The sequence below is a fragment of the Orbicella franksi genome, chromosome 7 (assembly GCF_964199315.1).
Source record: "Orbicella franksi chromosome 7, jaOrbFran1.1, whole genome shotgun sequence".
Taxonomy (NCBI): domain Eukaryota; kingdom Metazoa; phylum Cnidaria; class Anthozoa; order Scleractinia; family Merulinidae; genus Orbicella; species Orbicella franksi.
In genome coordinates, this window is record NC_138151.1 from 29787684 (window position 1) to 29811470 (window position 23787).

General features: G+C 39.3%; 1 protein-coding gene across 1 annotated transcript; it reads right to left on the reverse strand.

Moving 5' to 3' along the window:
• Nucleotides 1–1319: 1319 nt before the first annotated feature.
• On the reverse strand, nucleotides 1320–23363 carry LOC145493911 (cullin-4A-like). The gene is made up of 23 exons (XM_081473398.1): nucleotides 22891–23363; nucleotides 19830–20049; nucleotides 17554–17623; nucleotides 17055–17128; nucleotides 16004–16102; nucleotides 15738–15801; nucleotides 15159–15248; nucleotides 14344–14426; nucleotides 13917–13984; nucleotides 12460–12578; nucleotides 11884–12021; nucleotides 10384–10438; nucleotides 9470–9507; nucleotides 9202–9268; nucleotides 8544–8740; nucleotides 7682–7789; nucleotides 7163–7285; nucleotides 6593–6698; nucleotides 5931–6004; nucleotides 5202–5300; nucleotides 4535–4588; nucleotides 3460–3558; nucleotides 1320–2759 (listed from the first exon to the last, which is right to left on the reverse strand). Exons 1-23 carry the CDS (start codon nucleotides 23249–23251, stop codon nucleotides 2664–2666), a joined length of 2502 nt encoding a protein of 833 aa, XP_081329524.1. The 5' UTR covers nucleotides 23252–23363; the 3' UTR covers nucleotides 1320–2663.
• Between the last annotated feature and the right edge of the window lie 424 nt (nucleotides 23364–23787).

Here is a 23787-nt window from a genome sequence, read left to right on the forward strand (position 1 = left end):
ATTTCAGGCGGCCATTTTTTCCTCGCGGTTTTCTTTCGCGTCACAACGGCACGACGGACAATTATACAGCGAAAGAGGGCGTATTCATGAAGGAGGTGGGAAAGGGGGAGAGAGACGTTTTTCTTATTCCCCACCGCCTTCCATTTTACACCACCTACCACACAGGCTCAGCACAGTGCGACATAAAACAATTTACGGATTGAAAAGTTTTTCTCGGATTTGCCAAGGATTAAAGATGAAGCTTATCGAGGTGATAAGCTTCTGATTAAACTGATCGCTTTAAAAAAAAAAATGGGGGGATTTGGGGACAATAGAAAGAGATTTGCCAAAGCGTCGCTGAAAGTGCATGGAGTTCTGCTGCAAAGATCACCCAAAATAAACAGAGAGTTTTTGAAGACAGAGATTCCGGTAGCCCTGACTTCCAGTTGCCACAGAATTCCCCGTCTTTTCCCCGATAAAAATAAAATTTCCCTGACCACTCACAAGTACAAAATGTAAGAAATAGAAGCGGCTTCTAGACTCCCTTTTCACCCATTCATTCAAGACTGATTTTTCCTTCTTCATTAAGGAAAGCCACCGTTGAAGTCACAGTGACCCGAAATGTTTCTTCCCGCCATCAATGGTCAGATCAAAGCAGCCGTGTCAAATTATCTCCAAGTTCCCTGACCGAAAGTAAAATTCCCTGACTTTCCCTGACCTTGACGAGTTTTTTCCTACACCATTTCCTGACCAGTGCCCCCCCTGCATGACACTTAAATGGTCATATGCACGAGATGCGAAGTAGCTAAGCCTGTAGCGGATGTAGGGGAGGGGCCCGGGAGGCCCGCCCCCCTTTACTTTGGGTAAAAAGAAAACAAAAGAAATCACAGAAGCAAGAAAAGCCGGCAGGGCAAGCAAAACAAAACCGCTCCCCACCCCCGCCCCGTAGCTCAAGGTCTGGATCCGCCACTGCAAGCTAACAGTTTCCCTAGAGGAGCTCAATCACAGCATTTCAAGTTGTTTAAGCCACGCACAAAATTACTTTTTAATTGAAGGAAAGCTGAAAATAGGACTTTCCTAAGACAGAAAAACACCAGAGATAATAATAAACCACAAAGGAACAAGAACATTAACACGGATTACAAACGACGAGCTTAAGTTTAGGCTAAACTTTCCAAGACACGCAAACCGTGACATAGCTCCTTTTTAAATATTATTGCCATTTTTTGGCAAGACTGGACACCCTAAAATACCACGGTACTTAGCAGAACTTTGCTTACACAAGGACTATTTTTAGCGCCATTTTCGTGAAAACATTACAAAACAACAACTAACCAAGGTTGCTAAAACTATTGGGTATTTTATTAACAAGCTATTTAATTACTCCGATTAGGCGAAGCAAAAAAAGGTCAAAATATACACAAAGCTATAAGAACATAAAATACACCGGGTCACTGGTCAAATGACTTTACTCGATGAGTCCTAGACAACCTGAAAATACCTTTGTACAAAAAGGAGGTCCTTTGGTAGAACTGAGGGCGCTAACTACAGCGCTGAGCGGTTTACAGTCAAAACAACATGTAAACGAGGCGGTTGAGTCATGCCGGTGACCCAATGCCTCGTTTGCATGTCTTTCTTGCACAACTGAACGCTTGACTATGACTGCAGGCTCAATTGAAGGGCAACGGTCGTATTGCACTCGCGTTTGTGACAGCAAGTGAGCTTTTCACATCCGGCATCGTCCCGGAACGACAGAAGTCACGATAATAGTAGGGAAGACTTTTTTCCGCCGTCGCCAACGTGGAGAGTGTTGGTTGCCAACCACATGGCTACTCTCTAAAGATTGTCATTAACACCTTGCGTTACCTGTACCAATAACACCAAAACAACATACACCCTCTCTGAAAGGTCACGCGTCACGAAACTACACTTGGCCGTTACCACTTGTTCAGCGTTACAGTTTCTTTGTTTACAGAACGCTAAATGGGACACACACAGGCTCCTGCCAAGTTAGAGGCAAATGTTTTAGGGTGTCATTCGGTTTTGCTTACTGTGTTTGGCAAAATAAAGCTGTCTCAGTAGATCAGGCTGACGAACTTTGAGAAAGAAAACACTCTTTCTGTAAGCAAGACAAATTAAGTTTCAAAACAGTTCACATGCAAACTAAAGAAGTGTGTGTTACACCAAACACGTCAAGCGTAACATAGTTTGTCCTTTGCAAGCTGTAAGGATAAGCCTCCGCAGACCCGTTTTCATGTACAATAACACTAGACGCGCGAGACGCGAAGCGCTAACACGCGCGTGCAAACGCGTGACCTCTATTCTATCACCTTGTTCGCGATTCCCCCGTTCTCGTTTACATCTCAACATCTATTTTGTCCTTACAATTACAAATTATCTTTTAAGGGATAGTCTTAATGTACCCTTAATTTCTCAAAACTAGCGCTCAGAGAATGCATGACAGTCGGTTAGGAGAAGTAACATGTTGATAGCCTTTGGATTTCACTCTGCAGAGTACTAGGCAACTGTTTGGCAGTAGACGACAAGACAGATTTCCGCGCCAGTCCAACCACAGAAAACTGAAAGTGCTGTTGTATGACGAGTATCAGCATCTAACCATAATCATATGGACATTAACATGGGTGTCTGAAGTAACGCAGCGCGCGTGACGGCTGGCTGTAGTGTCACGCCACATAGTGGTACTGGTTGGGGAACTCCTTGTCTCTTTCCATGTAGTCGCGCTCTATCAGGCTTTCGATGCGTTTCTTGAGATCTGTAGGCTGCAATACACACAACAGAAAGGTTACGATTTAAAAAGGAGAAATGTTCACCCTGGTCGACGGGTCACCCTTCACACCAACCCTAACCGACAGAATTTCACACAAAAGGTGGCTCGGATGCTGGGTGATACTGGATGGAGGTTCACTTAGTTGGAAGGTAGGATAACCCTTGTGGGCGAGCCAACTTGTTTTCCGAGTAAACACTTCGCATATGTTTGACTCGCCAACCAAAGGGACAAATGGAACATATAAAGCACGAGTTCACTCACTTAACAGTAAATCTCAGTTCTTGAAGTGGAACAAATGAAATAATAACAGAACGAATTTTCAAGCACGTACACTTGCTTTAGAGTTGACTCATAAATTTCCAGCTTCTAGTACTGAGAGGCTCAACATTGCATTGCATTTGTTTTCTCACAATGCAGCTCTAACCGCTGTTCCTGTCGCACTAATGTGTAGTATTTTATACAAAGTGTAGCTCAGTTTTGGAACAGCGTTTAAACGGCGAGAGGAAACACAGGGGAGGGGTGCGGAACGGAAAAGCGGTGCTTCTTGTCCCAAGCCCGTTCCCTGTTATTTCTCTCCCCAATTTCCGCGCTCCCAACTAACCCAGCGCCTGGGAGATGGTACACGGCAAGACGCACTTGCCTCGCTTCAACAAAAATCCTAAGATGACTACCTGGTCAGTTAGGATCCTTACCTTAACAGGAAACTTGAGTTGATTAAACAACTCAGTCACGAGGAGCGTGTGACTGAGCGTCTTACGGGTCTTCATGATACGAACAATAGCTGCGTCAATCTGCACATAGAACACAGTAGTTATACTCCATAGGAATAAGGCACAATGGTGGGTACGACTCTACAGGTATGATCAACTTCACATTTCTTTAAACAATATCAATACATTTTCAACTACGCAGGCGAGGAGAGTATAGAAAACCATCAGCTGTAGCGCAACCAATCAAAAGTATTTTAACTTAGAGTTAGGGATGGCACGAAGTATATCTTCGGTGTAACTAGAGAATTTGAGCAAATCACAACAACAATGGCAACGAGAATTCTATGGACGTGCGTTATAAATATTAGCACATTACTTTGTCACTCACTGCTATAAAACAACGCAAAACAACATATTCAGTGACGGGACGCGTTAAGACCAAGTGTGTGCGAGTGAAAATATTTGATGGCTTATAAGTCAGGATATTTGCACTCAAAACATATCGACGTAATGTCCTTTTTAAGTCGTTATGTTTATGTTGTTATTTCGTTAGTGTGAACCAGTCTCCTATTATCGATTTTCCGTATTTCTACGCACAATGTCACTCAGGCAGACCATAGTCAATACAGGGGATTGGTTATGAAACCCGACAAATTTCTCTGTTGTATGTTTCTGTTCTCTTTTTTGGCCTTGACCGTGCACAAAACTCAATATTAGTTTGCTTCGTACTGAGGAACTAACCAACAGAAACATTCTGGTTACGTAATTTATGCATAGTGTATGAGCGAAAAACAAAAGATTGTGCACTGTCGTGGACCTTCCAACAAAAATCTTGAAATCTTTGTTTGCTCCTTTCATGTTTGCCGGGCTTCATAACCATTTTCCTCTAAAAACTATGTGCAGACGACAACCCACTACTTGACTATCAGACAGACTAGAATTCAGAAAGATCAATAGGAACACACCACAGCTTCATGCAATATATCAAACACTGACCCAGACACCACCATCCAAAAGAGAGGAAAAAGTACAAAAATAGCAACGAAAATCCACTCACTTGATACTGTCGATCTTGGAACACTCGTTCTGTTGTGTTGACGTTTTCCTCTTGCTAAGAAGGGAAAAAAATAGTTTTGGTTTTGAAGCAAACAACAGGCAGAAGCGACACACTTCTATCGCGCCAGGCTGAATCTTTGGTATGCTCAAAAGAGCTAGGGCAAGTTATTATATAGAGTACGGGTAGTCCCTCATTCTCTTTGTCCGTTGTGCGTGACGCGAAAGAAAACCGAGAGAAAAAGAAGGCCGCGCGAAATCCTGGGAACAAGAAGCGCGCGAAAGGATTAAGCGCGAGAATTTTTCCTCGCAGTTTATTTACGGTTACTCTCGACGGACTAAGCGATAGAGGGACTACTTGTAGTCTGGCTCTTACACGAATTCTGTGTTACATACAAGAAGTTCGAAACAACATCAATAACGAAAAAAATACCCGTAGATTTTGTTTGAGGGCATGGCCACTAATCTATCTATCGTTTACTCTTAATTTTTTAATACAAGAAATAAAGGTTTAGAATACGGCGGTATATCGTAACTATCAGTTCGCAGATTATTTCCAAGCAATAGGAAGAAATCGCCTTGTGTCGCCGACGTAACCACACTGATTTTGGCGACGAGTCTTTTTCTCTCACACCGTGAGCACAGTGTGAACACACAGGCTTCATTCTCACCGTTTCTTTCATCTGTATCTGATTGATTTTGATTCGACAGAGTTTATGTTTAAACTCGTTGTTGAAGAAGAATTGATCGCCGTCATTTACATCACGGCCCTACAAAGACAGGAGAGAAGGAAAACACGGTCAGAAGAAAGGAGAAAGACCCACAAGATGACATACAGTTTCTTATTATGGCTAGCTCCATGAGCGGGCACAATAAACTGAATCCTGCGCTGTGATTGGCTACCCAAGCTGCCGCTATCTTTCCCGCTCGAGATTACCCGCTGTGTCCCGCAAGAAAATAGTGTTTTTTTCCCTAAAAGATTTGTGACATCAGAGCAGGAAATTCTGTCACAACAATCACGTTCGCGGCTCCCTCGCAGAAACAAAGCACTCGCACGCAAAACATCGCCATCTACACCGACAAAACAGAGCGATTGCGCGACAAAAACAACCTGTTGAACGACTACCGCTGAGGCCCGCTATTGCGGGCTTAGAGCTCTAGTGTGGGTAGAAGGCCTGGATGGGTTTTAACTGCTCGCTGAGAATTAGAGAAACTGTTCAATGTCAGCTGAGGAATAATATAACGCGCTTTTTGCCAGATAATCAAGATCTGAGATCTGCAAAATTTACTGGGAGATGAGAAATTTGTTTAAATCATAGCTGAGACAAGTGAAAGTCCAGCACCCATTTTAGACTCTCTGGGTACATAAAGGACAGTGATAATCATCGAGTCTTGCGTACCTTGGGTTTCTTGATGAGAACACGCGCTTTACCACAAGCAAGGGACTGTAGTGTTCGTCTTAGTTCGCCATCCTCTACAAAAACAACAAAAACCCAGTCAATAGCATCTCTCCTGTGTCACACTTCCTCTTTTGCCGTTTTTCAGCAGTCGAGCCAGCATCCTGAAAATTTTGATAACTGGGCAAACCGTTTCCTGGAACAATTAACTTGGCGATAAGTTGGAGCTGGACGATTGAACCTGAAAACATGTGGTCAGCGGGCCGATTGAGTGAACATGCGCAGAGTACTCGTTTACATGTCTTTTCTAAGGGAAAATCGAAGCTGGCCAGAATGTAGCTCAGAGACGACACGAGCGAAATACTGGCTGTCTCAAGTTTACAGAGAGCTCACAATCCGTCATTGTTTACTCAAGGCTAGCAGAGGTTATGAGATTTTACTGTACAAAGTTCTGTGCAATAATTTAGACTTAGGAGGTCATACATACAAGTAATCGAGTTTTGTTGTTGGTTTTCTTCTACCCATAGAAACAAACATTTCTAAATTCCAATTCAGTACGGAATCCAAGGGCCATAGGTTTGTCGGTAACAAGACTGTAAAGACGATTTATTTCAAATTTTACTGTATTTTTTTCCGCATAGCATTGTAAAGCTTGAAGTTCTCACCTATTCCCGTGGCTTGCTTGATCTCGTCCAGAACAAATCTCTCTCCTTCATTGAACATTAACAGCACCAAGGTTTGAAACAATGACACTTGAAGCTCCTTCTTCTCCTACAATGTAATAGAGAAACGTCTTACAATAGCTCACTTATTGAAACACAGATTGCAATCAGGTTTGGGAAGACAATCGTTTCGCTAATAAACATGGCTAAAATCTTTCTTATTTATGAGTCTTTTAACACGTACATCAGAGGAGAAAAAAAACACAAGAGGAAGTTGGGTGAATTCGCTCACAAGCCATGGTTGATTTGAATACTTTTTAATTCTCCAAAAATTTGAGGGAGTCTTGAAGCATCAGGTCAAGGAAGCAAGCGGACTTTTTCTATTTTCATCATCGAAATAAAACCAACAAAATGCAATGACACGATATAACCGTGTTTTTATACAAAGCCTCGTGGCTCGTGCAAAATGACAACACAACCAGCCATAGCGCTCCTTCGCTCCCCAAGGGAATTGCACATGAAAAGTGGTGCCAACCCTTTATAAGCGAAACTTCGATTTTAACAAAGACTCGCCTCCGCGGTAGGGCCGAAGTCAGCCTTGACTACACAGTGTCCCAACGTATTCTGCCACTGAAGTTTTCTACCGCCATGTTTTCCAATGTAGAATGTCTTGAATGATTCTTGGTATTGAACCATCTGAAATCACAGACAGGGCAGTTAACAAGGGGTTCTACTTATGATATGAAGTCATGTAAGAGGAAGACTTCCAGAAAACATCAAAATAACCAAGTAAGCAAGTGTAACGTGGCTCATATAAGACATAAACATTTGTTTTTTTCTAATGGAAACTTTTAACTCAAATTTCCATTCCCAAAACTGTATTGTGTTATGGTCTGAGGGTACAACTCAAATTTAAACTTAAAAAAAACCAAAATTGTTTCTCAAAAGGTGTTGTAAAAAGTGTGGACGACACAAGATTCACGAGCATTAATTGCACATTAATTGCACTTTGCACTGCTTATATAACGTTCCCAAAGACCATCCGAGTATTAGCTCCTTTCAAACTTTCTACCAAGACAGAATTGACATTACCTCAGACGGCAGATGCACCTCCACTGGAGTGTAGGTAGGCCAGTAGCCCATTGTCAAGATGCTTACTACCATGTCCACACTGCCTGGAAGGTCCTGGTGCTGTAGGTACTGCAAGGCAAAAGACGGCTGGTTGTAACATGTAAAGTTGTCGGGCAGGTCTGCAGTCGAACCTAGCGGACCAGCAGGCTAAGACTTAAGCACAAGGGACTAAGAATATGTCTACTCCTAGATGGCAGGATTTCCTCCCCGTCCCCCCGTCCCCTGCCTCCCTCTCCCTCCCCCATAAAATCCTTCATTGTTAACACGGCTTTGCAGGACCAGAGCTTGACATGTTGACGGGAAGTTTTGGAAATATCCCCTTAATCAGTCGTTTTTCATTCATTGTTACCATGTACCAGGGTGGAGAGAAGCACAGTTAAGTTGCACATGAACACAACAAAATGATCTCAGCTAGTGCTTGACACTTGACCGCTGAATCTGGAGTCCTGTGCATGCACTATTTATAAGGCAATCAATGTTCCTTACTGGTCTGGACACAATGTGCATTTAGTGTTAAGCCAGTGGCAAGAATCTAACACTGTTATCATAATTCAATTCCTGATTAAATTACCGGTTCTCCTTACTAACAACAACAACAACAACAATCCTTTATCCCTGTCTACTGACCCTCCTTACAGATATTACATAGGAGAATTTCGCCGCGCCAGTAAATCACTGCCGCATCTTGAAAAGCCCAACATCCGTGATAATAATTTACTTTTTCTGTCTGGTTTGGGACAATAATCTTCGATCAAGTGAACCTATAATACAGTTTAAATATCAACTCCAAACAACTTCCATGAACTTTTTGGTTTTCCCACACCTGTTTGAAGTGAAGAAGCACGTCCTTAGAAAGCTCCATGTCTTTAAACATTCCTTCAAGCTTGCTAGTGAAAGCTGCACCACATTCTTGTTTTAGTTTGGACAGCATTGACTTCTCTGCATCAACTGAAGCACTCTTGCCAACTAACAGTCTCTTGGCCAGGTCCTTCTTGTAGAATGCCTCAAACACATCTTTACCTACAGTAAACAGGACAATGAGATTAAAAAAATAGGTCCGCAGTTCGTACATAGGGCCTAATACATGAACAAGTCATGTTAAGTCTGCATAGGGCGAAAGTGTGTCCTGTTGCTGGAACTAGAAGTACTGCATTTTTACTCTCCGCCCCCCCCCCCCCCCCCCCGATACGATGGAAGTCCATGGCAGGATAACCCTAGCATTCAATTTGCTGCCACCTTAAACCTCGTATACTTGTCACTGTTTATGGAAATATGTTATTTAACAATCATCGACCATTCACAAGAATGTTACATGTATTTGACCCTTTCAAAGCCTTTTCGTGGTGATGAATATCAATATGACCCTTTTAAGTTGAATTGTAAGGGAACCTGTTTTCAACAGACACCCTGTATTAAGCAGACACTAATGTTCAAAGGTCCTGAGGGTGTCTGCCTAATACAGGTTTTACTGTACTTCGTACCATGTATAAATCTGAAGAGCACCATTATTCTGTCTAAAAGCTTTTCAAGTTCCTCTTCAGTTGCTTCCTAAAGAATTTAAAAAAAAAATTGTTACAGTGAGCATGCTGCACTGTTATTTCCTTACTGACCACAAGTAAATTATGAAACATCAATTAAGCAAATCCTGTTGAAAATTTCCATTTTGTATGCAGTAACAACAAGAAATTTTTATTTACTCATATTCAAACAATAGTCAACTAGTGTAATCAACTCATTAAACTTGTTTACCTTGTTTCCCGCTCTTAGCTTGGAATCAACAAATTTTGCTGTCAGAGGTGAAGGAACAAACAAATAAGTCAACACTTGACAGAGTCATAAATGTGCTATGAACTTCTGAAAACAAAAATGCCCCAAGAAAGAATAAAATCTTCCATGTTCATCACGTGTTTAGAAAATATAATTACATGTACAAAGGTCATAAGAATATACAATGTACATGTAGCACCAGCTCAACTCAGAATAACATTCAGACCAAAGGCAAACTAGGACTAATCTCTCTCTCTACATGTATGATGATGCAGTATACTGAAAGATTAAGACACACACATAAGCATATTAAGGAATCACATAAACCCCTAGATCAGAGTTAATCGTATCTATAACAAAATTCTCGGTCATCATTGGTTCTCCGAGTGCCTATTTGTCACGTAATCGGCGCACGATCACGTGGGTGTCCAATTACAGGGATCTAGTTTGAATTTTTTGTAATTGGATACCTGTAATTGGATACCCATGTGGTTCGCATGTCAATTACGCGTGCTTTAATGGCTTCCTTCGTGATGTTTCCTACAGTTTTCAAGACATGAAAAGAGAAACAGACGTTTTCGTTCAAAAGAAGTTCTCAAAAGACATGTTTAATTTAGAAATTTGTTATAGATAGGATTAATTAGTAATTGGACCTTGTGTCGTACAATTCAGGGAGTAATTGTGCTCTTAATTTCAAATCGACCTTGCGCTTCGCGCTCATCTGATTTTGAAATTATTTGCGCAATTACTACCTGAATTGTACTCCACTCTGTCCAATTACTACACCTAATCAAAGGACTTTTAGGGGTAATTATAATATGGAATTACTTTAGATTACTGAGCCATGGATCTAGTTAAATGTAGTATGTAAAGCTTCAAGAATCACAAGCAGTTACCTATCAGTTCCGCTGGCTTGTTTGGTCTTTTGTTGATAAATGCTTCAAAAGCATCCTACAATGAAAGCACATAAAAATGAAACCAAAGAATATCATTAATACATATAGCCCACATTATTTATGTAAATGTACACTGTAAATGAGCAAGTTCTGACTGGCACTTCTGTGTCTGACATTTTTTAATGAGACTGTCTGTTTGATTTTAAAAAAAAATGAAAGTGTGATCACAACTCACATATTCCCATGTTATGTACTGTTTTTTTTTTTTTTTGAAGAATCCTGGAAAAGTTTGAAATGACCATGCATGCATATAAGTTGCTTAATTTATACAGTAAATTTGTGACAGTACCATATACATGTAACCAATCAAATGAGGAAAAAACAGACTGGTGTAAATCATCAAGATGGTTCCTTAGTTTCCTGGTAAATACGTTAATCATTTTTTTTAATCAGGAACACAATTTATCCCTCATATACAATTTAGGGTGACAAAAGCTGAACACACCACCAAGCAAAATTACATGTATGTGTTCCAGTCAGTCATCTTGAAGGGTTTTCATTTACATTTTCAGCAGGATGGCACCTGGTTTTTACAACTGGGCAAAACTTTTTGAACTCGCCTTCTTTTTTAGAAAACCTCTCCTCTAGGTGGTCAAACCAGGCAGGCAAAACTGTCTGCACAGCTGGTCGATTTACCCAGTGTCTGGGTATTTTTTTTGTTATTGCAATATTTTACATTACATTACATTACATACAAAAATTACCTACTACTTACAATGTCCACATAACTTACAATTTAATGATACTAACAAAACTTACAATACTAACATTATTTACGATTTGTTAATATCTTACATTACAATAATATCTTACATTACAATTTGTTAATATCTTTCATGTAAGGGGTTAGCTACAATAGGAGGCTTTCTCACATATTAATTTGTGACTTAGATTTATGTTTCTCGATTTTAATTTTGTTTGTCAACATCGCTAAGAAAGCATCAAAATGAAACTCTTCTTCTTTTCTTAAGGCAGTATATAAATAATATTTGGCTATAATAATGCAGAGGTTTAAGCCAAGATGACGAGCGAAGTTATCTGTCATGCCATATATTATTTCATTTTTATCGAGAGTGATCCTATCCCTGTTTTTGGAGCTCCACCAATTAGTAAAGAGGGACCAAAAATGCTGAGCTTCAGAACAGGTAACAAAAAGATGGGTTAACATTTGTCTTTCTCCACAGAGGTGACATTTATCATGTTCCTTGATTGAATCTCTAAAAAGTGTTGAATTTGTGGTAGAATGTGATGAATTATTTTGTATTGGAAAATGGCGAGTCTAGTGTCTTTTGTAACATTAAACGGAAGGCTATAAATGAGTTGTACCGTATGTTCTTTTAGACTGTTTCTAGGTATTACTGAAACCCCTGCATCTTGTAGACTTACTGGTAACTCAATTAACTTACAGAATATAGATGATAACATTCATGTGTACAATACCTTCATTGAATTCACAAACTTTTCACTTCGCATAAAAGCATCCTCTATGATGCTGTCCAGCTGTTCTTTGAAATCCAGCAGATCCTGTACCATGCTCTTGTCCTTTTCAGGGTCCAAGACAATACTAGTGCCTTGTTTCTGGAGCAAAAGGAAAAATAAGCATTAGGTTTATTTTTAAGACTTTCAAGGAATCATGCAATCCATGATTGGCCAGTTTCAGTCAGCTGCAGGCTTCCTACTTTGTACACTGTACATGCATATGTTATAAACATAGTCCACTATTAAGTTATACACGTAGCAGGAAATTTCTTAAAATATTGAACTTTGTAATGGAAAAGCAAATTTCATCTTTGTGAAGTTACAAGTGTTACATTCAAGGTACAGTCTAAGCACATCAGTGCTCCTAGCTCAAGGTTTTCAGAAATTACCTTTCGGCAACCTCTCTCTATAAATGGGTGCAACTCAGACAAATTAAATTTGTCTTAGCAGGAACTATTTTACAGAAAAGAGGATTAAATTTTTGTCATCAAAATCTAAGCATGACCATTCCTTTATTCTTGAAATACATTCATGTACCTTAATGTATTCATTGAAAGCAGAACACAGTTCGTCTTGGCCTCTCTTGACTCTACTGAACAACTGATAAAGAAGTGCCAGGTCACTGAGTCTGTAACTTATCATCAAGCTGTCAAAACCTGAAGGAAGATACAAAGCACACATAAAGCCGTTTTCAATCCAATGTCGAAAGTAAAGAAGCAATTACTTTGGTTTTGGCTTTACAAACGTTTGGGATTGGGTGAGGAGTCTACATGTATCTGGTAAATAATTACATTGGTTTTGGTTTAGGTCTTACTATGGTTTGGGATTGGTTGAGAGGTCTAACTATTGGTACATAATTTGTTTGATTTTGGTTTTACGACACAATTGAAATCCAGTCTAAAACAGAATCACTTATTGCAGCATTTGGGGAATCATTTTTTTTATTAGAAATGTTATAATAATCATTTCCCAACATTACCAGCATAAAAAGAGGAATAATTCTCTCTTTGCCACCAAAACCTTGTCAAGAACACATTTGATACGAGGAATATCAGGGCTCAAAATTAACTTTTTCGTTCGGGAGCCAGCTGGCGACTAATGGAAAAATTTTGGTCGCCAACTTATTTTATATATAACTTACACAAGACCAAGATTTTATACTTTACTTCGCATGCAAGAAAAGTCACAATTGAAGAGAGAAAACAATTAAAAACAACATGAGTAACAGTTACAGAAAGCTACTGTTGTTCTCAGGTGATATGTCTCTGGTCCGAAGGTGATGGTTGTCTCCATAGTCATTTTAAATGAAGTGAAGCATAAAACGTTTTAACTCCGTGGTTTTCATTGTAAGGCAAACAAGGGTCCTTGCGTATTTTCCCTTTGCTACTTCTTTGAAATGCCGTTCTTTATTTTCGACTTGCTCTCCTCAGTCGACGTCTTTCACTGCCAACAAACAACGCCATGCTTGAATCTTCATTCCCCGCATGTAAAGACTCACGTAATTCCTTCAACCAGAAGCATATGCTTCTGCTTCAACGGCACTGCTTCAACGGCACTGATTGGTATCTGCCGCCACTTTTGCGTCAAATGAAAAGCACATGGTTTTGAAGTGCACCTGCGATCCCAGTTTCGGAAGAAACCGCTGAAACAATATGGCGTGCCATGAACACAGTATCAACGTGTCGAAATACATTCAATTTTTTCGAATATCTTGTAATATTCAGACATAAATTTTACTGGGGACGGAAAGGTGAGTTGTACACTAGCCACCATATCCGATTGATTTCCTAATATAAAGATTTAAAAACAAAAGTTGTGTCATGGTTTTCTTTAGTTATAGGACAAAATGCAAGTCGCCAGCTGGTGACCAGTTCTGATAATTTAGTCGCCAGTGCTCAGTCTTTGGTCGCATTGGCAATCAGTGAGTCACAATTTCGAGCCCTAAATATAATGTTAGAACGTTTTAATAACACACGATTGATACAGAACCATACCTTTCTGAAGAATGCTGCTTAAGTGCTGTCCTAATAGTTGCTTCTCAACACAAGGGATAAGAGGTTTTCTAAATGCAAAAAAAAAAAAGAAAAAAAATGTAACACAAGATCAGTCAATCAGGCCATCAGTAACTTGGTCAATCAGACAGTCAGTTAGTCATTTTGTTCATCTGTCTATCTGTCCACCCCTCAATACATCCACACACCTGCCCATCTGTACGCCCACCCACCTGTCTGCCCATTAGTCCGAAAACAAAGACAGTCAATCAGTCAGTAACTTAGCCTGTCAGTTAATCAGTCTGTCTGTCTCTCCGTCCACCCATCTGTCCATTCGCATCCATCTGACCATCTGTCAGCAAATGATACTATAAGTTGAATGTACATGTACTTTGGTACAGGATTTAAAAAGCATTTAATGGACACTTACCTTGTGGATTGATCTAAATAGTGAAGCAGTCTGTCATTTTCTTCTTTTAATCTTCTGTCCACATGTGCAAGATATTTGGGTACCTGAAACATTTTAAGACCAATGTAAACAAAGATTTTTTACATGTGTACATGCTAATAATTGACAATAAATAATAGTCTTGTCGAGCCTTGAGGAACATTCGTTACAACGTTAATGCTGTTAAGCACTTTTTAGCAGGGGCAGAAAAATACTTGGAATTGTGAGGGTACTCACTCTCTTGGTGACCTACAGCTGTACAGTTTGTACTTTCTCAAAGGATTATGACTAGCCTGGGTAAGTGAACAAATGCTACGACGGAATTTCCATTCCTTTGCCGACAAAAACCAACAAAAAAATATGAGACTTCTTTCTGATGTCTGTGCCCCCCAACCCAATTCGCAACTGAGTTAATTTGAAAGAGAAAGTATGAGCTACCAACTAAAATGGTTGTCTATGATAAAGAGATGTTTACATGTAGCTTCACCAACTGCGAGTCTTTCTAATCATTGTTATCAGGGTTCCCAAAAGTGCTTCCAGGTCATTCAAGACAAGTAGATTTTCCTACCGTGCAAGTAACTTTTCTTTCTTACTTGCCTGATGGGTAAGGGCCCAGGCAAGCTTACAAACTAAATATGAAAATAAGTAAATTAAAGACTTGCCCAGGGCAGGTAAAATTTGAGAGCTGGTTGTCTGAGGGGCCAGCTGGAATTAAAGCTTTTTTTGAGCCCTGTATTACTCGGATTAATCCGTCCCCCAGAGTACAAGTACATGTATTGGAAGAAATGGTAGCTTACATCTGTTTCCTGCATATATCTGTTTCCTTCTTCATGATAAAGAGCTTCAGTTGCTTTCAGGAACTTTGTTTCAAAGGCATCCTCATACATCTAGCCAAAGACATCAGTATAACTTGTTTAAAAATCAAACCTTTAGTTTCACTCAGGGGTTTCAGGCACCAGGAAAACTGACTGGCTGAGAGGATGACTTTGCCTGCCTGGTTTAACCATCTAGAGGAAAGTTTTTCTTATAAAGAAGTTCAGTTCAAAAAGTTTTGTACGTCTGTGAAAACCAGTTGCCCTCCTGCTGAAAATGTTAACGAAACCCCTGTTCAGTGTAATACGGCAATCCTTAAATTTTTTCTTGCAACATAGGTGACAAGAATAAAGAAAAGAAAATTGTCAACAAAGAGACAGCATAAAGATATTTGTAACTGTTTGAAAGAAAAAACACTGTTGTTGGGCTACGTGTTCATGTATCTCCATAGGTAAACTTCATTGCATAGATCTACTGTATTGAACCAATTACTATTTTATCACTATTAAACAGATTAAACTTCTGAACAGCTACAACATGCACATAGTGGTATTATTAAGTACCTGCAAGTCGGCTAACATTCTTAACAAACTTTTGAGTAACGTTCTGTCTACTGCCTCGCCATGTCTAGAATAAAAATTAAATTAGAACTCAGTACATTTTATTTCACATGATGTCATGTGCTAGTACATAAAGTGACAAGTACAATGTACATACAGGTACCATAAAAGATCTCTCTGCTTGCCGATACTCCATATAATAACAAATTTGTACAATTTGCAACCGAAAATAACAAAAGATCAAATCGTTTATTATAATAAATTGTCACCTTTCATTTTCTATCAACTGCAGTAATCCATCTACTGTTCTGCTTTGAACTGTTGGATTACTCAGAATGTGTCTACGGAACAAATTCAGGCTCATATCCCTGTAGATAACGAAATGAAAACTCATAAGTCTTGATACTTCTTATGAAGGAACATCAGTGGAACATGTGTTCAAATTCAGTTTTTAACCAAAATGTAACAAGTGCAGAACATGTACAGGCCGAAATGACATTTTGCTTTGACACCACGTCTACAGTATTCCTGGTGGAGAGTGGTAACTTCAAGAAGGCAAGATGACATGTCTAAAAACACTTGGATACTTTCTTTGACAAGGCTGTGGTCTAAGAAAAATTTTGAAATCCTCGGTGACCAGCTCTTAAGCTTACATGAAGAAAGTGATTTTTTTTCCTGTTACCCAAGGGCAAAAGTTAGTTGCCTGTGGCAACCGGGCACTTCTAGAGCACAGCCCTATATGAGCCTCTAGCTTTTTTAGCCTAGCAAAAAAAATATGACATGGTGTCCATCATGAGAGAACTCTCAACACTGACTGAGAGATCTTTGAAATTATGCAAGACAGGTACACTGTACGTGAATTTTTCCAAGAAGAGCTGTAAAATTCATCAGCCTACTGACATTCACACCTTTTATTGCTCTTAATAACTGTTCAATGCAAAACTATTAAAGAAAAGTTAGCTAAATTTCAGGGAAAATACACACACTTAATTTTTTTTGGCGGGGGAGGAGGAGAAAGAAGAGAAGGTGGAGGGAGGGGGCTGCAAACTGACATCTAGCTAAATAAATTCCCAATCATATAATTTGAAATTGGTGTATGTTGGTTTTGTGCCAGATCATGGATAAAGTCAAACATGACTTGCTTCTTTGTGAAACAGGTCTGTGATACTACCCAGAATTTTAACAGCATTATATATTGTTTTTTTGTTTTTTGCCAAAAAATTCCTTTGATAGATAATTTACATTTACATGCATCATTAGCAAAGTTACTTGCACTATTCCCAGGCTCACAGGTTTTTTTCAAATAACAGTTTTTCTTACCATAGGGACAATATTGTAGAGTTCTGAAGAACATATGTTCTATCAAGATAGAGGAAAATGCTTCTTATCATAATCTGCAAGAGAGAAAAATTACAATCTCTTTTGTTAGCTAGAAAGAGTCTGTATCGATTGACACATTATACATGTTGTGTTTCAGAAGCAGGAGTAATTTTTTTCAGTCTTAAAGGAAATCAAAGGTTTCTGAATGGACCGTTTCCATGGAAAGGTCAAAAGCTGTGTATTTTTTGCTTTTGAATCTCACATAATAAACTACTTAATACTAGCCTTGCTTGCTTGAGCCATACTTGGGACTATTGGCCCTCTGCCATTTTTGTACAGACCTTGATGTGCTCGGTCTGTACTACCACGGAAGAGGGTGAGGCATTTTACACCCAAGACACTGCCAGGAGGGGGTACAGGCAATTATTTTGTGCTTTAGGGAGGGAATCTACCGTCATGGGAGGACATTTATGGACTGCCAGATGTAAAACCTACATACCATATCTCTGCAATGATCTTCCCAACAGTGGTTAAGTTTTCCCAGGTATAATTCACTGTCCATGGCATCATTACACAATAGTCAAGGATTCTGATACTAAATTAATTAAAAGTTTACTTCATATAATCCTAAGTATTTAATACTTAGTATTTTTCTTTCTATGACGGTGGTTTAAATATGTTTGGTCATCAGTTGTATTTTATTTGCCTAATGATTAGTGTACTCAATCCAGATTGAGCGATCAGCATTAAATCCCCAACCGGGGGCATTGTGGCTCGCTCTACCCAGCTCTGGAAAAATTTAAAGCTGGTGGTAACCTTATCATGGACAGCCCTGGTTGTCGCTAAGGCCCGGCTGCCAGCAAAATTCGCCATCTGAGAAAGAGGTGATTGCTGGCTGGATTTTGGTGGGCAATCACTGGGTTTTTAGGTTACGCACGTACAATCATTTGATATCTGAACCACATCAAACCGTCGAAATGAAAAGTTTAGAAATGCAAAAATGCATATCCCTGACTACCTCGAGTATCAGTGCCACTGTAACAAGTAAAGTACCGTATTTACCCGTGTATTAGTCGATCCCGTGTATAAGTCGACCCCCAATTTTTGAGGCCAAAAACTAGATTTTCTTAATTTCCAGGTAAGAATTTCTTGGAAAACTTATCTTGTATTTCTTAAAATTATCTTTCAGCTACCACAGATATGTAAACAAATCACAGCATGTTTCAATGCGCAGTTTTAAAGCTTATTATGGCACGTATATGAGCGTTTTACCCAGTTTAGCAACACATGTGCATGCAGACTTTTCGATGATAATTTTTGTAAAATGCTCACAAAAATCAAACGTAAGGATTTCAAACAAGCCTTTTTAAGTGCGAAGAGATTAAAAGTGGCTTTATAAGACAGGCAAAACACCAAAGAAGCTCACGACTTTCAAAACGACGCCATAAACAAAGTGCAAAGCGTGTGTTGGGAACTTGGTAGTCAAGCCTTGAAATCGGTCAAGTACTGGTACAGAAGTCCTCGCACTCGTATCCTGCCAGGTTACCAAGCAGAGAAGTTCCAAGCGCGAAAGATATTTTCTCCGAGCGGCTTTACTACAGCTTTATTTAAAGGAAAAATATTGGTTCTTTATGACAAAATTGAGCCAGTGAGTGTCTACAAGATCCAGGTTAAAATTTAACGAATAAATGTTGATGCATTTTAACTTGAAGCTCTGATATGGAGAGACAGATCGCTAAGCGAACATACGTTGTAAACTGTGCTGCCGTTTATCACATGTTTGTTAACATTGAAAGACAATTATTATGCCAATTATTTGACTGGCGCTTGGATCTCAAGTTTTGACCCATGTATAAGTCGAGGGCGAATTTTTGGACTGATTTTTAGGTCTTGAAAGGTCGACTTATACACGGGAAAATACGGTAATTGAAATTTATAAAATACTGTTTTGAGCAGTTGTTTAGTGAGTTCTCTTTCCAAGTACTGTGTCCGCCATCGTGCAAACATGAAGCTTGGTAGCCCTGCATTCAAGGCGTTGCAAAAGATTGGGGTTGAAAATTTTGTTCCAGGTTTCTTGCGAAATATGGAGACCGGCTCGAGAAAAATCTTGGCAGGAGACTACATGTATTTTCTTAGCTACAACCCACGATAGACAAGCATTCCATCCAGGGGTGAGTAGAAATACTTCTACATGTACATGCAGTTGCTTAACTCTTTAAGCTTGATAGTGCCATAGGGCACAAAATGTTATAATAACCTTAATATTTGGCCAATTCGTTTCAACTTTGGACTCCAAAAGGAACTTTGAGAGATATTCACATTGGAAGCATAAAATTATTCCCCCTTCCTGAATCAGATTTGATTAACCACCCCTCAAGTTTTTGAAACTTTTGCGCTTTACAATTTTACAGTCAAGTGAATATCTGATAAAAATCTGCACACCCAAAGCTGCAAATTGGGTGTAAGCTATTGTTTTAGGGGTATACCCAATATATACGAGGAATAACTTAAGGGTATTAAAATTATTTTTTGAATGTTTTCATTCTTCTTACTTTGTAGACTCCTCAATTCAATTTGTGACATCTTGTATGTCTGTTGTGGTGATTTAGGACGTACCCTAATATATTATGGTAATGGTATATTACTTGTGGTCTTTCGATCTATCATTTTCATTTTAGAAAAATCAGGTTTTTCTCTGGGGCTTAAAGGGTAGTGCTATGGAGACAGAGGCAAGCTTCAGTGGTAAGAATCAAATATAAAAATCACAAAGGATATCAAACAAACTGCTGAAGATTTGACTTCACGTGAGATTCACACTCTGTTTTCAGCAAGTCGTACAATGTTGCAGCCATTTTATGTGAGCACATGTTTTCAACAGCCTTATAAAGTTCTTCAGAACTGTAAATGACAAATGTCTTTTTGTGAATTGCCTGGACAGCTTCTTTTAATTTCTGCCATGTTGCCTCCTTGAAGTTTTCTGGTAGATGTGGCTTGGCTGCAAGAACAAAAAGACTTTGGATTAAGATCTGTTTGGAATGACTAGTTCCACTCCAACTACTTTTCCTTACAGAGGGCGACATGGAGGGCTTTGAACACCGTACACTGCCAAAAAAATTAGCAAACACTGCATCACCAAGTTGATAAAACACTGTCACTGCAACATATATTTTTAGCCCCATGATACAAACTTCTAGACACTTGACATAATGCTTTTACACCTCAACAATTTTCCACAAAATAAACACAATTGCCTGTGTGTTGATACTGCTGATGCCTGTAAAGGTCAAAATCAGCTTCGGATTGGATTTTTAAACACAATGGTATGTACTTGCTATACAACTGTAAATTGCACAGATTAAAGAAGTTTACATGCTAAAGAAAGGCCTGAGAAAGGTCAAACAAGAAACCCCCTGCACCGCAAACAATTTCATTTCACCGAACACCGTAGCATGAAAAACACAAACATCGCATACCGCAGTTAGAGATCACCACAACACTGCAAGGTAGGACTGTATTCGCCGCATCAGAAAAACAATCAACACCGCAGCACTGCAAAGCCCCACGTCCCCCTCATTACAGTAAACCCTTTGCAGCTAGGGTAAGGTAACAGAATTTTGTGCTAAAAAAATTATATTATGGGCTGTAACTTAACGAATGCCAGAAATAAAAAGAGCATGTCAAAAATAGCAACATTGCCAAGTTTGAGGGCTCTGGCATAAACAGTAAGTTTATATGACAGTTTGAATTTTTGGAAAATTTAGAAGATTTGTATGGAAAATGTTGCTGGAGAGCAAAGCCTTACTCCCCAACAACTTTTTCCGTACAAATCTTCTTGCAGTGTACTTTCCTTAACAATTCAAATCGTCACAAAATCTCATTCTTTATGCCAGGGGCCTCAAACTTTGCCATTTTGATATTTTCGACATGCTTTTTCCACTTCTAGCAATCTTTAAGTGATAGCCCATAATTTTATGAAAAGTAGGTCATGTGATGTTGTAGCTGCAAAGAGCCTAATGATTGAAGAGGAAGTACTTTTACCGCCATAGTACAGTATGACCATTGTTAATCCTCAATGAAGCCCCTGTTCAACCTCATCAACTACCACGTCACAGAAATCCCAAGTTCATAATCTAATATAATTGTTAATTAGCGTGCAGTGACTGGAGGTCTTGATTCTTCGATGTTTCAAAGAAGATTTAGAAATATTACTGGATAATTTGATACCCAAGAACACTAAAGAAAAGAAATTGACTGTTATGCCATTTTAAAACATCAAAATTTTTCAATGTACTCGTGATCACATGAACAGCAAACAAAGCAAGTTTCAAACAACAATTCAATTCCCAACTGATTTTGCTTAATTTTTAAGTTAACAATGATTTTAATGTAGACATGATGATAGATGCGAATGCAGCCATAACGCTACTGGCAAAAAGACCTGAAAAAATTTTTGGGCTTTGATTGGGATTCAAACACACAACCTTTGCGATACCAGTACAATGCTCTCCCAACTGAGCTACAGGTGTATCAAAGCCACATGAGAGCGGTTGTGTGTGGGTGGGTTGACGCTTAATGTTTACTGATTTTAATATGTAAAAAAGTAATTAGAAATCGTTAATCAAAGATATTCTTTTCTATTTCTTAATTAATCAAAACTATATCAAAATTCTCGAATGTGATTGGCTATCAGCAGCCCGATTTGAGCATTAATTGGACAGTGTACGCGTCATGCTTGTACAGTGTAATTGGACATTGTAATAGGACAGCGTACATGTCATGCCTGTGTAATTGGACAGTATGTGCCATTGTTGAGTAAACTGCTGTGTTTTTCAGCATTCATAACGACGTTTAATCATTCAGCGCTCAATCGATGGTTTGTTCATTTCTAGAATTTTGTCATAGTTTTGATGAATTGGTATATCTAAATGTCAATATGTAATTAATAATGGTAATAGGACTGAGTGGCGTCCAATTCAGTCTGTAATCATACTCTTGATTAACAAATCGGACTCCTGCTTTGCGGTCGTCTGATTTTGTTAATCACTCATATGATTACAGACCAAATTGGACTCCACTCGGTCCTATTACCATTATTAATTACATATTGACATTTAGATATACCAGGTACAGTACATCACTACATGGACATCATAATATTGAATATGAACTAGATCAATTGGAAGCCAGGACAGAGAGCAATGCATTTTCTTTTGCATTACACACTATTGTGGACTGTATGGTCACTGAGGTGAAATAATTTCTGTGATTGTTAAGTCAAGAAATCACAATATTAAATTTAGACAGACCTTGTTTACGTTAATGCATCTGGGTCTGCGATGTACACACAGCCCTTTTTGGATGAAACTTGTACAGAACACCCCGTGAAAACAGTTCGGCTGATTTCAACAAAATTGCAATCACTTGTCTGCTTGTATTTGGCTAAGCTAGTGGAATGGGAACGGAATCGAGCTGATATATATTCTAATCAAATTTGGAATAAACAGAGATAAACTGCGAACGGTTCGTTTCATCGTTTCATGTTTATGATGAATACAAAATGGTCTTTCTCTGGAAATTGGTACTGCGAGTCGCATTAATCTAACAGAACGTTATAAAAGCAACAAGTAAGTAAAGAATACAGGTGATTAAATTTGCAGGACATCTCACAACCGCTTTAGTCGAAGCATTGCTGTTGTTTTTGTCACAAAACGAAGCATCGCTGCACAATGAAGGAAATAAACAATTTCATTTATTACTTTCGCGAATAGTTTCTTTGGCGGCATGACGATCTTTACGGACTCTTCTCTCTTTAATCAAAGAAAAACTTCACTCTTACCTTTAAAGTTTTTTATAACGAGCTTCTTAGCCTGGCCCGGCTTGGCAGAATTATTCGCCAGAGGAGAGCGCTCATGAAAATGATTTCCGTAGGCAGAGAAATTTGCCTTTCTTTGCGGCTCGGCCATCGAGGAATCCGCGTTTTCGACGCCTTCCGCAGGAAGCACTGTCTTTTGTTTCTTGTGAGGATGAAAATTCAACTCACTCTGCAGAGGATCGGGAGAAGTCTTACACGTTCCGTTCTTGACGTTGTTACTCAATCGTCGTTTTTTCCTTGGAACACCGTTTTCCGCCACGTTTGTTTCTCTTTCGTGCACGTTTGACCCCTGAGACAGGTCAGCATCCTTCGTTGTTGGCAGCATTCATTCCTTTCTGGGCCCAGCGAGGCCCCAAAGTGAAGTAAATAGTGAAATTATGAGAGAACTTTGATAAGAATTGCTCGAAAATATCAAAGCTCATGCCTGCTTTGCTGGAGAGCTGGAGGTCTGGGTCGGGCTAGCCTCGATTTGACATCTCTCCAGCACTCGCGCATTATGGGTAAAGCATGCGTGCCGAGAACGTGTCGTCGTTCGCGTGTTTTTGAGCCAAAATTTTCGACTAGCGGAGTTGTTTGGCAGTGGATGGAGGCAAACATCAGGGGAATGAACAGTTTTGGAGGAAAAAGCTCACAAAACGCCTTTCGGAACAGATAATGTCCGCGAACAAATATCCGAGCATTTTTTTCTCGCCAAATATGGAGGCTATTGTTTAAATATTCTCCCACTACTACTAACTTCAAGTGGAAACCAAACAATTACGAAAAATGTGGGAGTTCAAAGAGAAGCAGTTTTTTTACACTAACTGTCTAATTTATAGTGCCCCGGATTGGCTTATTTTTATCATCAATAAGAGTACAGCC

Excerpts from the sequence above, each read along its gene's own strand:
- LOC145493911 (XM_081473398.1), bottom strand. The coding sequence starts at position 23,251 with ATGCTGCCAACAACGAAGGATGCTGACCTGTCTCAGGGGTCAAACGTG. Across the intron at positions 7,286-7,681 it reads AGGTGCATCTGCCGTCTGAG|ATGGTTCAATACCAAGAATC; the intron begins GTAATGTCAATT and ends CTGTGATTTCAG. Across the intron at positions 6,699-7,162 it reads ACTTCGGCCCTACCGCGGAG|GAGAAGAAGGAGCTTCAAGT; the intron begins GCGAGTCTTTGT and ends ATTACATTGTAG.